Here is a 12,931-nt window from a genome sequence, read left to right on the forward strand (position 1 = left end):
TCTTAAGGTCAGTTTTAAATACACTGTTAATTTGGAGGAATGTCTAAGAGAATTCCCAGTTTTTGATGAATCAAGTTCATCAAGTTCTAGATCAGGAACAACTAGTGGTGGCTGTGGCAGATCCTTTCACTGGTTCCTCTTTCTCTTCTCTTTTCCAATTTCATTTTGTAGACAATGATTTCTTTTTTCTTAAAAAAAAAAAAAGCACCCCCCCCCCCATTACACCTTCTCTCATATCCTTCACCTAAAAGGCCTCAATTATTTGGCTCTTCAAAGCCATTGTAACTGGTGGGTGTGGGAGGGTGATAGGGACCATGACTCCATGAGCAGGAACAAGGATGAGTTTGGGAAAGATGAACAGAATGGAAGCCACTGTGTTTAGTGCCAACCCTTACTCCTACTGAAAACCTTGGCAAACCGTGGAGAGAGATCCGTGCTGGGAAGAAAGGGCCTGGAGCAACCAGCTAAGGGGCCTCAATTTCTTCAACTCTAAAAAATGAGAAGATCAGAGTACATGTGTTCCAAGTCCCCATGGCTTAAAATTTTTCATGATCTGTCAATTGTTTTCAAGGGCTCAAAATCCCCTTCTCCCCTTTCTCTCCCCCTCTTTCCTTTTTTGTTTCCTCAAACACACATGTACTGAGTGCTTACTCTACACTAAGCTAGATCCTGGGAACATAGAAATGAGTAAGCTATTGTTTCTGACTTTAAGTAGCCCATAAATCCCAGGTAGGGTTCAGATACACTGACAGATAATTACAGTGTGATAAATGACACAGAAAATATCCATGGTGTTCACCAAAGAGCATAGAAGGAAACTCCATTATTCATGGAGATCATGGGATGGAGGGGGAGATGGATGAGTTGTATTTAAGTTGAGTCCCTAAGGAGGCTTGGAAGTTCTCCTGGTGGACGAAATGGAGAAGGGAAGTCTAGCAAGGCACACAATTCTGAAGGCACCAAAATTAAAATTATAAAGGCAGAAAGAATCACAAGTAGTTAGGAGCTACTGGAGCAGAATGGTACAAGGGTCCAAGTGGTGAGTTATCAGCAACTGCATGGGCTGTTTGTTTTGGTCACTAATCAATCCCCAGTGTCCACCGAGATGCTTGCTACATACTAGGCCTTCAATAAATATTTGGTCACTAAATGAATGAATGAAATAGACAGAAAACTTCATTTTGTAGGTAGTAAGCAATGAAAAAGATTTCAAGCATGATCAGGTTTGAGTTTTTTTTTTTTTTAAGATCATTCTTATGCAGATGGGCACATATAGTTGGAGAGCAAAGAGAGGGTTCTAAGAAAGTAGGTAGAAGGTGCCTATAGGTGACACCTGTCAAGAATTTGAATAACATAGCAGGGGGAAGAGGGATAAGGAAAGAAATGTGAGAGCTAGTTAGGAAATTCAGAGACCTTGCACGTTATTTGGATGGTGGGTAAGCAAGAAAGGAAAATTCCCAGGGAATCCCAGGTCATACTCTCAAAATGAGTGAACTATATTTTCTATGACATTCATAGCTGCAGACATGGCCGAGGTTCCCTGAAAAGTCTAAAATAACAGCCATTCGGGCGCCTGGGTGGCTCAGATGGTTGAGCGTCTGCCTTCGGCTCGGGTCATGATCCCGGGGTCCTGGGATCGAGTTCCGCATCGGGCTCTCTGCTCCTTGGGAGCCTGCTTCTCCCTCTGCCTCTCTCTCTGTCTCTCATGAATAAATAAATAAAATCTTTAAAAAAATAAAATAAAATAAAATAAAATAACAGCCATTCAAGGCTGATGTTCACTTTCTAGAGCATATCTTTGGAAAGTTCATTATTCTATGACATCAAAATGTAATAAATTAACATAGAGACATCCATTATTAAACATTTTTGCATATGTGAATTACTGTTTAAAATACCAATTGGCTCAAACAGTTTGGTAAAGTGCCATTATCTCTGAAAACTGAACATATGCAGATCTATGATCAGCAACACATATCTCACAGAAAGGCATATGTTTATAGCAACACTACTTATAATAGTCCTAAACTGGAAATTGCGTGAATGTTCATCAACTGTAGAATAGATAAATAAATTATGGTATAATATTAAGAGAATGAACTAAATTATAACCACATGTAAAAAATACAGAAGGATTTCATAAATATAATGTTGAATAATAATAATAATGTTGTCAGACCAGAAACAAAACATGTTTCCTGATTCCATTTACAGAGATTATAAAAACAGGTAAAACGAATCTATAAAGTTGGAGGTCAAAATAGGGGTGTGTTAGGGGCCCTTGGGTGGCTCAGTCCACTAAGTGTCTGCCTTTGGCTCAGATCCCCCATGGGGCTCCCTGCTCAGCAGGGCATCTGCTTCTTCCTCTCCCTGCTCATGCTCTCTCTCTCTAATAAAAAAATTATGGTTATGTTAGTAGGGTAGACACTGGAGTGCTGGTGATGCCCCATTTCTTGATCTGGGTGCTATTTACATGGGTGTGTTGTCTTTTCAAAAATTTATCAAGTTATATTGGGGCACCTGTGTGGCTCAGTCTTTAAGTGTCTGCCTTCAGCTCAGGTCATGATCCCAAGGTCCTGGGATCGAGCCCCGCATTGGGGTCCCTGCTCTGCGGGAAGCCTGCTTCTCCCTCTCCCACTCCCCCTGCTTGTGTTCCTTCTCTCGCTTTGTCTCTCTCTGTCAAATAAATAAATAAAATCTTTAAAAAAAATCTTCAAAATAGTCATAATCAGTGCTTTTCAGTGAAAAATTAAAAAAACAATCTGGCTAAGTTCCTGCTAAATTGCATGTTTTTCCTATTTATACATGTTTCAGAGAATTTAGTGTGTAACGAATTAAGGATGGAAAGCAATGGCATCTGCCAAACCTTGTGCAGAGAAATGAACACAAAATCTCCCCTGCAAAATTCTGTCATCAGGCATCTCATTCTTAACCCACTGGATCCTTGTTGTTTCAGTCCACTGCATCTTAGTACACTGGAGCAACACCTGGATGGAAATTTGCCAAACTAGGCAGTGGTTCAACAATATGTCCACCCAGAGGGACTATCAGAGTGTCAGACTACTTAGGACTGAATATCAGAGCCTGAATCTCCAATCCTCTTTCTTAGGGTGGTAGGGTATGCTGCTAATATATTGCATTGAACAAAGACTGGAGATAGGAGTTGGGGAGGTTGAGGGAGGGCGTGAGCTTCTAGGGATCAGCCATGGAAAGGGACCAGAACCCAGGGGGAAGACATGCTGTCTTTGCACCCTGGGAATCCTCTTCGTTAACTATGAGACAGATTTCCTTCCTTGCTGAGGTTCTCTCAGTGAAGAGTGATCTCCCAACAGTTACACACTGAATACCTGCAACCTGAAGGTAAACACCACCAGGCAATCCTGTAAACCCCAGCCCCTGGCTCAGAGCAATCTTCTTTATGACATGACTGCAATGCTGTTTAGCTGCATGACTACACGGGGTAGTATTCACAACTAGAAGTCTCTTTCTGAGTAGCCCCTCACCTCAAAGAAAAACAGAATATTCAAAAGAGAGCCTGGAATTGAGCAGGTAGAAGACAATTGTTTTTTTTCTTCAAGCTCCTTGACCAACGGAAGAATCTGTATTGATCTGATAAATTGGTTAATATGCTCAAAACAACACTATTTGGGGGGCTGATGTGAATGATCTGTCTTTCGCAGTCCCTGGTCACCTTCAAAGAAATGCACCAACTGGTGCTGAGAAAGACTTGAGGGTTCAGATCATCTTTACTTTCAGCTGCTGACTTCTGTGTCCTTTGTCACGGAGAAAGTAAAGGCAATCAGAAAATGTCTTCAACTTTCTCCATCACGTGTATCCCTTACTGGCATCTCTACCAAATATGCTCCACTCTTCCTTCTCTTCTTGATGAGATGCTCTTGCTCCTGTCTGAGCTTAGCTACTCTTTCTCTGAACTAGGGTAGGGTCAACACACTTTTTAAATAAAGGACCGGATAGTGAATATTTTAGGCTTTGTGGTCCATATGGTCTATGCCATAACTACTCATCTCTGTCTAGAGAAGGTAGCCATAGACACTATGTGAAAATGGACATTGCTGTATTCCAATAAAAGTATAAAAACAGTGGTGGACCAGATGTAGCCCCTAGGCTTTGGTTACTGAGCTCTGCATGAGATCCTACTGCATCTCCTACTCAAGGACTTGCTCTAACAATTCTTCTTTCCTACATCAGCACATTGTTTTCCCTCTATGGGACCATTCCTATTAGCATACATGTATATTGTTGCTTCTCACATCTTAAAAACCATTTCTGGACCTTGCTTCCTATTTGTCTGCTGTCTTTCACATCAAAACTTCTAAAAAAGAGCAATCTTTTTTTTTTTTTTAAAGATTTTATTTATTTATCTGACAGAGAGAGACAGCAAGAGAGGGAGCACAAGCAGGGGGAGCGGGAGAGGGAGAAGCAGGCTTCCCACTGAGCAGGGAGCCTGATGCAGGGCTCAATCCCAGGACCCTGGGATCATGACCTGGGCTGAAGGCAGACACATAATGACTGAGCCACTCAGGCGCCCCCAAAAGAGCAAACTTTTCGGCTTCCTTTTTTCTCCCTTGTCAATATTCCCCAGAGCCCATTCCAATAGGCTTTGACTTCACCACTCCACTGAAGTTACTCTAATCAAAGTCACTAATGACCTCTATGTCATTAAATGCAGTGGTCCGCTCTTGGTCTTCATCTTGGGCAGCATTTGACCCTATTGTTGATCACTTTATTCTCCCTGAAATATTTTCTTCACCTGGCTTCCAATGACACATACTACCTCACTGCCTCCTCACTGGCCTCCTTTTCTGATTCTTTCTTATCTCAATCTCTTCATGTTGGAGTAGTGATGACTCAGGTCTTGGACATCTTCTCTATCTATAGTTATTTCCTGGCTGATCTCATCCAATCTCATTAAATATTATGTATAACCTGATGACTTCCAAATTAATGTATTATATTTGGCACTCAACTCCAGGCTCGTATATCCAACTCAACATATCCACTTGAGTGTCTAATAATGATTTCAATCTGAACATAAAAAACTGAACCCTTACTATATACCCCCAAATGTGTTACACTTTAGATTTTCCCTAAGATGTAAGTGGTATTTCTCTTGGGCCAAAACTCTAATATCATCCTTGATTCTTCTCTTTTTCTGGCATGCACCATACAATTCATAGGCCTCTGCTCTCAATTCTTCTTTCAAATATGTATATATATAGACTCCTTTTCATTTCCTCTGCAGCCCAATGTTGGTCCAAGTCACTAACAACTCACTTCAAATATTTTAGTAGTTTCACTGGTCTCCCTGCTTCCATTATTGCCTCTCCCCAGGCGGTCTATTATTGACTAAACGGTTAAGTCAGGTTGCGTCCATCCTCTGCTCAAAACCCTCAATGGCTTCCATCTTCCTCACAATAAAAGTCAAAGTCCTTAAGAAGCCCATATCACAACACAAGGAATCAACTTCTGCTGCCTTGGCTAGTTTCCTTTGCTGATACCTTCGCACAAGTCATGTAGCTGGGAGTGGAGAACTATTGGAAGTTAATGGTAGAAGAGTAAAAGGAAGGGTGGTGATATTCACCTCCTCCCCATGGCCCCCAAGAGAGGTCAGGCATCCCATGGAGGGGAACAGAAGTCCAGGAGTTCCAGGGGGTAATAAACGTGTATGTGTCCATTGGTCCCTAGGGGAGCAGAGGATGCAGGAAGAAGTATGCGATTCAGAGGGCAAAGGTGAAATCATCTATTTCCCTGACACATTAAAAGGAGTGCCCCTCCAGGGAGCAGGGAAAGCTAATACTTAGGGTATAGAGTGGTTGGAAAGTCAAGCTCCATAACAAAAATTATGACTGTTGTATAATTGCAAGAGATACCATATTTTTAGTTCAACTACAGAGAGAAAAATTGAAAGACAGTGTTCTCCCTTATCAATCTTTTAAGAGTCACTTGTCCTAAAGAATAAATAAAAAGTTCAAATTCAAGTGATTTATGTAAGAAAGAAAGCATGCAAATCTGGAATAATATATTTAGGAAAGTTCTAGTTCTGATTAATTTTTAAAATTGATCCAAGGGATTTCTCAGAAATCTATGATATTGCTGTAATTGAGCAAATTCCTTCAGATTTTTTCCCTTCTCTGTACACCCCCATCTCCCCCACTCATGCCCTCTCCTCCTGCTTTATTCTTCCACACAGATCTCCATCTAACCTCCAATATATTTCCTTCATAATTGTGATTTATCTGTTTATTTCTCCCAGAATGCTGGCTCTCAGCACTCTAGAATGTCGTATCCCTAACATTGGAATTGTGGTTGGCATAGAGAAGGCAACTGACAAATATGTGTTGAACGAATGAATGAGCCAGAATCCCTTCGTAAATAATTTCTTCTGGAGACATTCGAGTTTCAAAGCAGCTCAGGTTTCCGTCAGGCATTCTACATAATGAGAGAGGTTGTCTCCTTTGGTGTTGCCACTACACAAAGCATGATGTACATAATGGGCCCCAGAGATTAAATAAAAGGTGTGATGTTATGAGACAATACTGACAATTAGAAGGAGGGAAAGTAAGTTTTCAGAGTAAAGTGGTGTTTGCAAATCTTAACCTTCTGGCTGAGCAATTTCAGTGGGGAAAAAAAATACCCTACTGGGAAGGCAGGAAACGCAAAACATATTCTGTAGCTTCATTAATTATACCAGGAACATCAAGTTGCTGCTGAAAAAATGTCTACAGATGCAGTCCTGATGGGGAATATTACAGGGCTCAGAAATCAAAATCCCCAAAGAAAATTAGTGGGTAGGAGTGCACAGAGAGGAGGAAATTGAATATGTTTTAAACATAACTGCACAAAGGTTTAATGCAGTATAAGATATGTAGATTGGCTTCTAATATAAAATCTATATTCACTCTTAGTAAAAGCCTCCCTGAAAGTCACTGTCATTTACTGAATGTTTCTGAGAGTTAATGAATCTCCTGAATTGGTTATTTTTTAAACTGAATATGGTTGTATTTGGGGAAAGATATTTTAAAAATATTTTTGCAAATCATTACTATTTATTTATCCATGTTCATTCATCCATCCATCCAACCATCCATCCATATACTGAGAAATGAAGTATATACAACTCACAGATTACTAACAGTACACCAGAATAAGAACTCTTGCTAGGCAAGTATTATGCTGTCACACTGAATGTTTCACAAAACTGAAGTCTATCCAAAGGTCAAAGTAAGTTATACTACAGAAGCAAATGAATGACTTGGTTCTTAAAGAGGGAAAATAGACTAGGTCTGTAACACAGTCTTGGAGAATAGTTTCTAAAGACCTCATGCTGTTAAAACTGGTTGGCATTTCATTTCATTCCTTTGGAAGAAGTAAAGTTGATGCCATGTAAATGTTGGAAATAAGCCTCTACCATAATCACTAAAGAATTAGAGGTCAGGTCATTACTTCTGGTGTAGCTCAAAGAAATGTCAGACACTAAGGGTTAAAAATGTATAAATCATAATGATGACTGGCTTGACATGACCCCATAGTTGTGATCCTTGACACGAGAAGTTCTATAACGGCACAGATACGACATACAGACTTAAAAGTATTCTTTGATTCATATTCTTAATTCTTGGAGGGAAGGTATGAAGGGTAAGGATCATCATTAGTATCCTGTGAACTGTAAACATGAAAAAAAGAAAGCCCTTCTTTTGATATGTTCATTTCAGTGCTCTGACTTTCATGGCAATTGGACTATCCCAGAGAAAACATCAAAGTGGAGTCCAGGGTTCCCAGAAATTAATGGCTTCTTGTTTGATAAATCTTGCCTGTATTCTAGTTATTTCTGTATGTATCTGAAAGGCCTGCTATGATAGTAAATTAGCAAGTCCTTAATGGAGAGGACCTGTCTAATTTACTATTCTAATCCATAACTGAATAAATGTTATTTATTGTCATTATTTGAAATTTTTGTTTTAAAATTGTTTTATTTCTGCTCATATTCATTGAGCAGCTACCATGTGCATGCTGGTGGGCTAGGGGCTACACAGGGTAAAAGAAGTTAAAAGGTGTTAAGGATATCTGCTCTCAAGGAGAGGATTGGAAAGGAGATGGGGTCAGAAGTGGTTTGGGATGAGGCTAAAAAAAAATGTGTGAGGACAAGGTGTTGAAGTGAAATAAAACATGGTTTCACTTATATTTTCTTCTGCAAAGAAATTACATCAAATGCCTTATTCCTAATGAAAAATCTTCATAATTCTTAGTAGATGCCATTATATGGAAGCGTTTGAATTACACTTCTACTTGGCAGCTGAATTATTTTCAGATGTAATTTCAACACATGTTAAATATGACAAAAACTCAATCTTTTGCAGGCATCAGTACAACGTCATAAGGATTCAGAGTGAGGTGACAAACGTCAGAAGTTTCTATCCACTGTACCTTGGCCACTTCTTCTTGGAAAGCCACAAGATTCAAATGGGAGATGTTAACCAAGTCAGGCCCATATACCACTGTTATCATGCGATGCTCCAGGCGCCCGATGTTCCCCACATCCAAAAGTTCACGTAACTTGGGGTCCTGGATAATAAACATTGAAAAAAGTTAGTCTATACCTAGAAATTCCAACATGGTAGCATAGTTTTAAAAGCATTAGACCTAGAAAGCCTTCAGAACAAAATTGCCTTTTATTCTTACTAAAAAAACAGTATGATTGAAGTTCCAAACTCCATCATGGCCCAGAGAGGTAAAGTAACTTGCTGAAAGGTTATGGAGAGAGAATTTCTTACTCAAGTCTTATGGTCCTTATGGAATTACATGAAGTGAAATGAGTGAAACAGAGAAATACAAATGCTGCATGTAGAATTTTTTTTAAAAAAGGTGAACTCAGAGAAACAAGAGAGTGGAGAGATGGATACCAGGGGCAGGGGGTGTGGGGAAAATGAGGAGATTTTGTCCAAAGAGTACAAACTTCCAGATACAAGATGAATAAGTTCTAAGGACTTAATATACTGCATGAGGATTAAAGTTAATAATATTGTATTATATACTGGAAAGATGCTAATAGTGTAGATCTTAAATGTTCTCACTACAAGAAAGAAATGGTTATTATGTGATGTGATGGAGGTGTTGGCTAATGCTGTGGTGGTAATCATCTTGCAATATATGCATGCATCAAATCATCACGTTGTACATCTTAAACTTACACAATATCATATGGTAATTATACCTCAATAAACCTAGAAAAAAATAAGAATTATGGTCCTCAGTCAATAGCTCTTTCTGTCATACGTCCTTTAGTAGCATATTTTTATGTGCCATAATTCTCCCTCTTTTTCCTCCAATCATCCCATGAATCACATAGTGAAATACAAAATCTCATCTCTCTCCTCAATTCATGACACATTAAGATGAAGAAGGTGATTCTTGTAGAATCAAAACATGATAATGATATCTAGGGCTGAGGCAGAAACATGGCTGAGAGTCACAGTTTGGACCTTCTCCAACACGGAGTTACGTTGTAAAGAAATAGGCTGTTAGACTGGGCAAAATGGCAGCACCTGTCATGAATATGTTCATTTCAATTCCATCCTCAGAACATACTGGGATTTGGACAGAGAGAACTTCTGCAGTCTTCAGAGTAAGTTCCATTCTTTGGGATACCGTAAGTGAAGATCCCTTGGAGATCTAGTCCTGCTAGATTTGGGAGGTTTCTGAACCTCCCAAATTGAAAGTAAGACTTAAACTAGGACTCATTCTCCTTGGCTGAATTCATTTTCCTCTCATAGGAAATAAGAGGTCCATGCAGAAAATTAACATCAAATCAATCACTTATCTAATCTGCAGCAGCTTCTGAGCAAGGAATAAATTTGTATTCTTATTTATTTAGCTAAATGCTGGGCCAATGGGGCTTGGTTATTCTGATCTCCTTTCTGAGGCTTTTATTCACAGCATCCTTACAAAGAAAAAGTGGACTTAAAAAAACAAGAAAGAAAATAAACAAAACCTTCCCAGCTAAATTCTTTTATTCAGTGCCATTAATTCTTAGTTAATAAAACTTTCTCCTGTTTGGCTGTGTTAAGAGGAACATTTTCAGGTAAGTTATGAAGAGAGAAAAATCCATCTCAAAGATGTGCCCAATATAACTAAAACTTGAACTCCACTAACAAGTTGGGAACTTATCAAGTACATCAGGCCTCCTAGAAAGATCAAATGTTATCACAAGAACATCAGTTTGCATGGCCTAGAAAAGGAGAGGAATAGAGGAAAAATTTTATTAAATAAACAATAACAAAAAAGGGAAATTTTTAGCATTCTAGCGTTAATGAAAGATTAAAAGAAAAGGTTCAGGAAGAATGGACTTTCTGTGAAGGCTAATAAAGAATGATTCTAGCTGTTCTGTGATATGTTTAATTGCATCCTGATTTTTAAAAAGTTTTATTTATTTTTTAATTCAAGTATAATTAACATAGTGTTATGTTAGTTTCATGTGTACAATACAATGATGAAACAATTCTGTACATTTCTTAGTGCTCATCACTATAATTGTACTTAACCCCCTTAACTTATTTCACTCATCCCCCCACCCACCTCCCTGCTGGCTACTACCAGCTTGTTCTCTGGATTTAAGAGTCTGTTTTTTTGTCACTTTTTTTTTTCTTTGTTGGTTTGCATCACAGTTTTTGAACATGTTTGAAGCAAGATTAGAAAAGAAAATGATCAATACTTTTAATATTTTTTTTGTATACTTGGAAGAGAAAGGTAATTCTCAGAAACCATCTGAAACTTATAAATCACAAGTTTTGAATCAATGATTACAGAGTCTATCTGCAATATTGTAATTTATAAGAAAAATAAATTTGGTCATTCAGATGACCAAAACATATTTTTTCATATGTATTTGGTCTTCATCTGAAGTTCCTGGCTCACAGTCCCTAAAACCAGAACATTTTCTGTTCAGTCTGTATTACTTTACTGACTAATTCTCATGTCTTTTAAAACCACTTTTGTGCAAATGGCAAGATCTCATTCCTTTTGATGGCTGCATAATATTCCATTGTATATATATATACACCACATCTTCTTTATCCATTCATCTGTTGATGGACATCTTGGCTCTTTCCATAGTTTGGCTATTGTGGACATTGCTGAAGTGGTGGGAGGTGGGAGGGATGGGGTGGCTGGGTGATAGACACTGGGGAGGGTATGTGCTATGGTGAGCACTGTGAATTGTGCAAGACTATTGAATCACAGATCTGTACCTCTGAAACACATAATACAATATATGTTTAAAAAAAAAAAAAGATAGCAGGAGGGGAAGAATGAAGGGGGGGAAATCAGAGGGGGAGAGAACCATGAGAGACGATGGACTCTGAAAAACAAACTGAGGGTTCTAGAGGGGATGGAGTGGGAGGATGGGTTAGCCTGGTGATGGGTATTAAAGAGGGCACGTTCTGCATGGAGCACTGGGTGTTATGCACAAACAATGAATCATGGAACACTACATCAAAAACTAATAATGTAATGTATGGTGATCAACATAACAATTAAAAAACCACTTTTGTGCACTTATTATATAGTGATTGATTAAAGAGTACCATCTCTCAGAACTGTATGGACTAGGTGTGGGGGTCAAGGGGTTCACATGAGTTGTCCTTAAGCTATAGGAATGCAAGGGAAGTAGACAGCACTTAGAGAAGGTGCCAGAATAGAAAATAATTCTGGGGGTGCTTGGGTGGCTCAGTTGGTTAAGTGTCTGTCTTCGGCTCAGGTCATGATCTCAGGGTCCTGGGATCGAGTCCCTCATTGGGCTCCCTGCTCAGCGGGGAGTCTGATTCTCCCTCTGCCTCTTGCTCATGCTCTCTCTCTCCATCTCTCTCAAATAAATAAATAAATAAATATTTAAAAAAAAGAAAATAATTCTGGAAAAAGACAATATTGTTAGGTATGGTCAACAGGAATTTATAAGATGATCAATTCTTTGTGGCATCTCTGTAAAAATTTTCCCACTAATGGCTGTTTATATATAATTTTAAAAACAATAGATTTTTATGTAATTAGAAGTATGGAATGCAGTATTTGGAGGTAATGTCTGAGATTGGGAGGATAAGGCAGACTAGCAAAATGATGGGTGCTGATGATTGAATCTGAGTAGCAGGTATCTGAGAAACCATTCTATAAGTCTCTCTTTATCTGAGACGGTGGTACAATAAATAATAACAAAGAGTATTGAGCATGAACTGCAGGCACAGTAAGATTTGAGAAATATTCTTTCAATGGTAACCACAATATTTTAAAATTATGTAATTCTGGAAGTAAATAGAGAAATTGCTTAAAGTATATAATAAACAAGTTCCTTACTAATGTCCTTTTTTAGTGATTGATCATACCAATTTATTTTTTAAAGATTTGATTTATTTGACAGAGAGAGAGAGCATAGGCAGGGGGAGTGGCAGGCAGAGGGAGAGGGAGAAGCAGGCTTCCCGCTGGGCAGGGAGCCCGATGCGGGACTCGATCCCAAGACTCCAGGATCATGATCTGAGCCAAAGGCAGAAGCTCAACCGTCTGAGCCACCCAGGCGCCCCGATCATACCAATTTTTAAACTATATTTTACTGTCTTTCTTACCATTAATCATTTTGTTTGTTTTTACAACTACATCTTTTCTTTATATTTTATTTTTTAATCAACATCAAGCTTGGGTTATGTTAGCGTTCTCTCCCTTAAGAAATTACTTTTCTTTTTACCTATACTCTGAGTTTCCTCATTTTGAACTCAATATCCCGAGGTAACAGGATGGTTTCAAACCTTTGTCTCATTATTGAGCATGTTGACATACGAAGGGTATAGTGAAAAAGATATCTGTCCTTTCAAGTACCAAAAGTTGCCCGCAGGTGTTTTCAGCAGAGGAGACCCTCAGAGAATAAGCA

The 12,931-nt window shown here is 38.8% G+C and overlaps 1 protein-coding gene across 8 annotated transcripts in view; it reads right to left on the reverse strand.

Annotated features, from left to right (window-relative positions):
* PLCB1 (phospholipase C beta 1) overlaps positions 1–12,931 on the reverse strand; it is a 683,394-nt gene that overhangs the window by 237,862 nt on the left and 432,601 nt on the right. For all 8 annotated transcript variants that reach the window (XM_064572834.1, XM_045885403.2, XM_064572835.1 and 5 more), the window contains one exon: positions 8,446–8,583. In XM_064572834.1, coding sequence (XP_064428904.1) covers positions 8,446–8,583 — 138 coding nt within the window. The remainder of the gene's footprint in view (positions 1–8,445; positions 8,584–12,931) is intronic.

Source organism: Mirounga angustirostris, unplaced genomic scaffold, assembly GCF_029215605.1.
Source record: "Mirounga angustirostris isolate CCGP_5_RB_7025 unplaced genomic scaffold, mMirAng1.0.hap1 SCAF_10, whole genome shotgun sequence".
In the NCBI taxonomy this organism is placed as follows: domain Eukaryota; kingdom Metazoa; phylum Chordata; class Mammalia; order Carnivora; family Phocidae; genus Mirounga; species Mirounga angustirostris.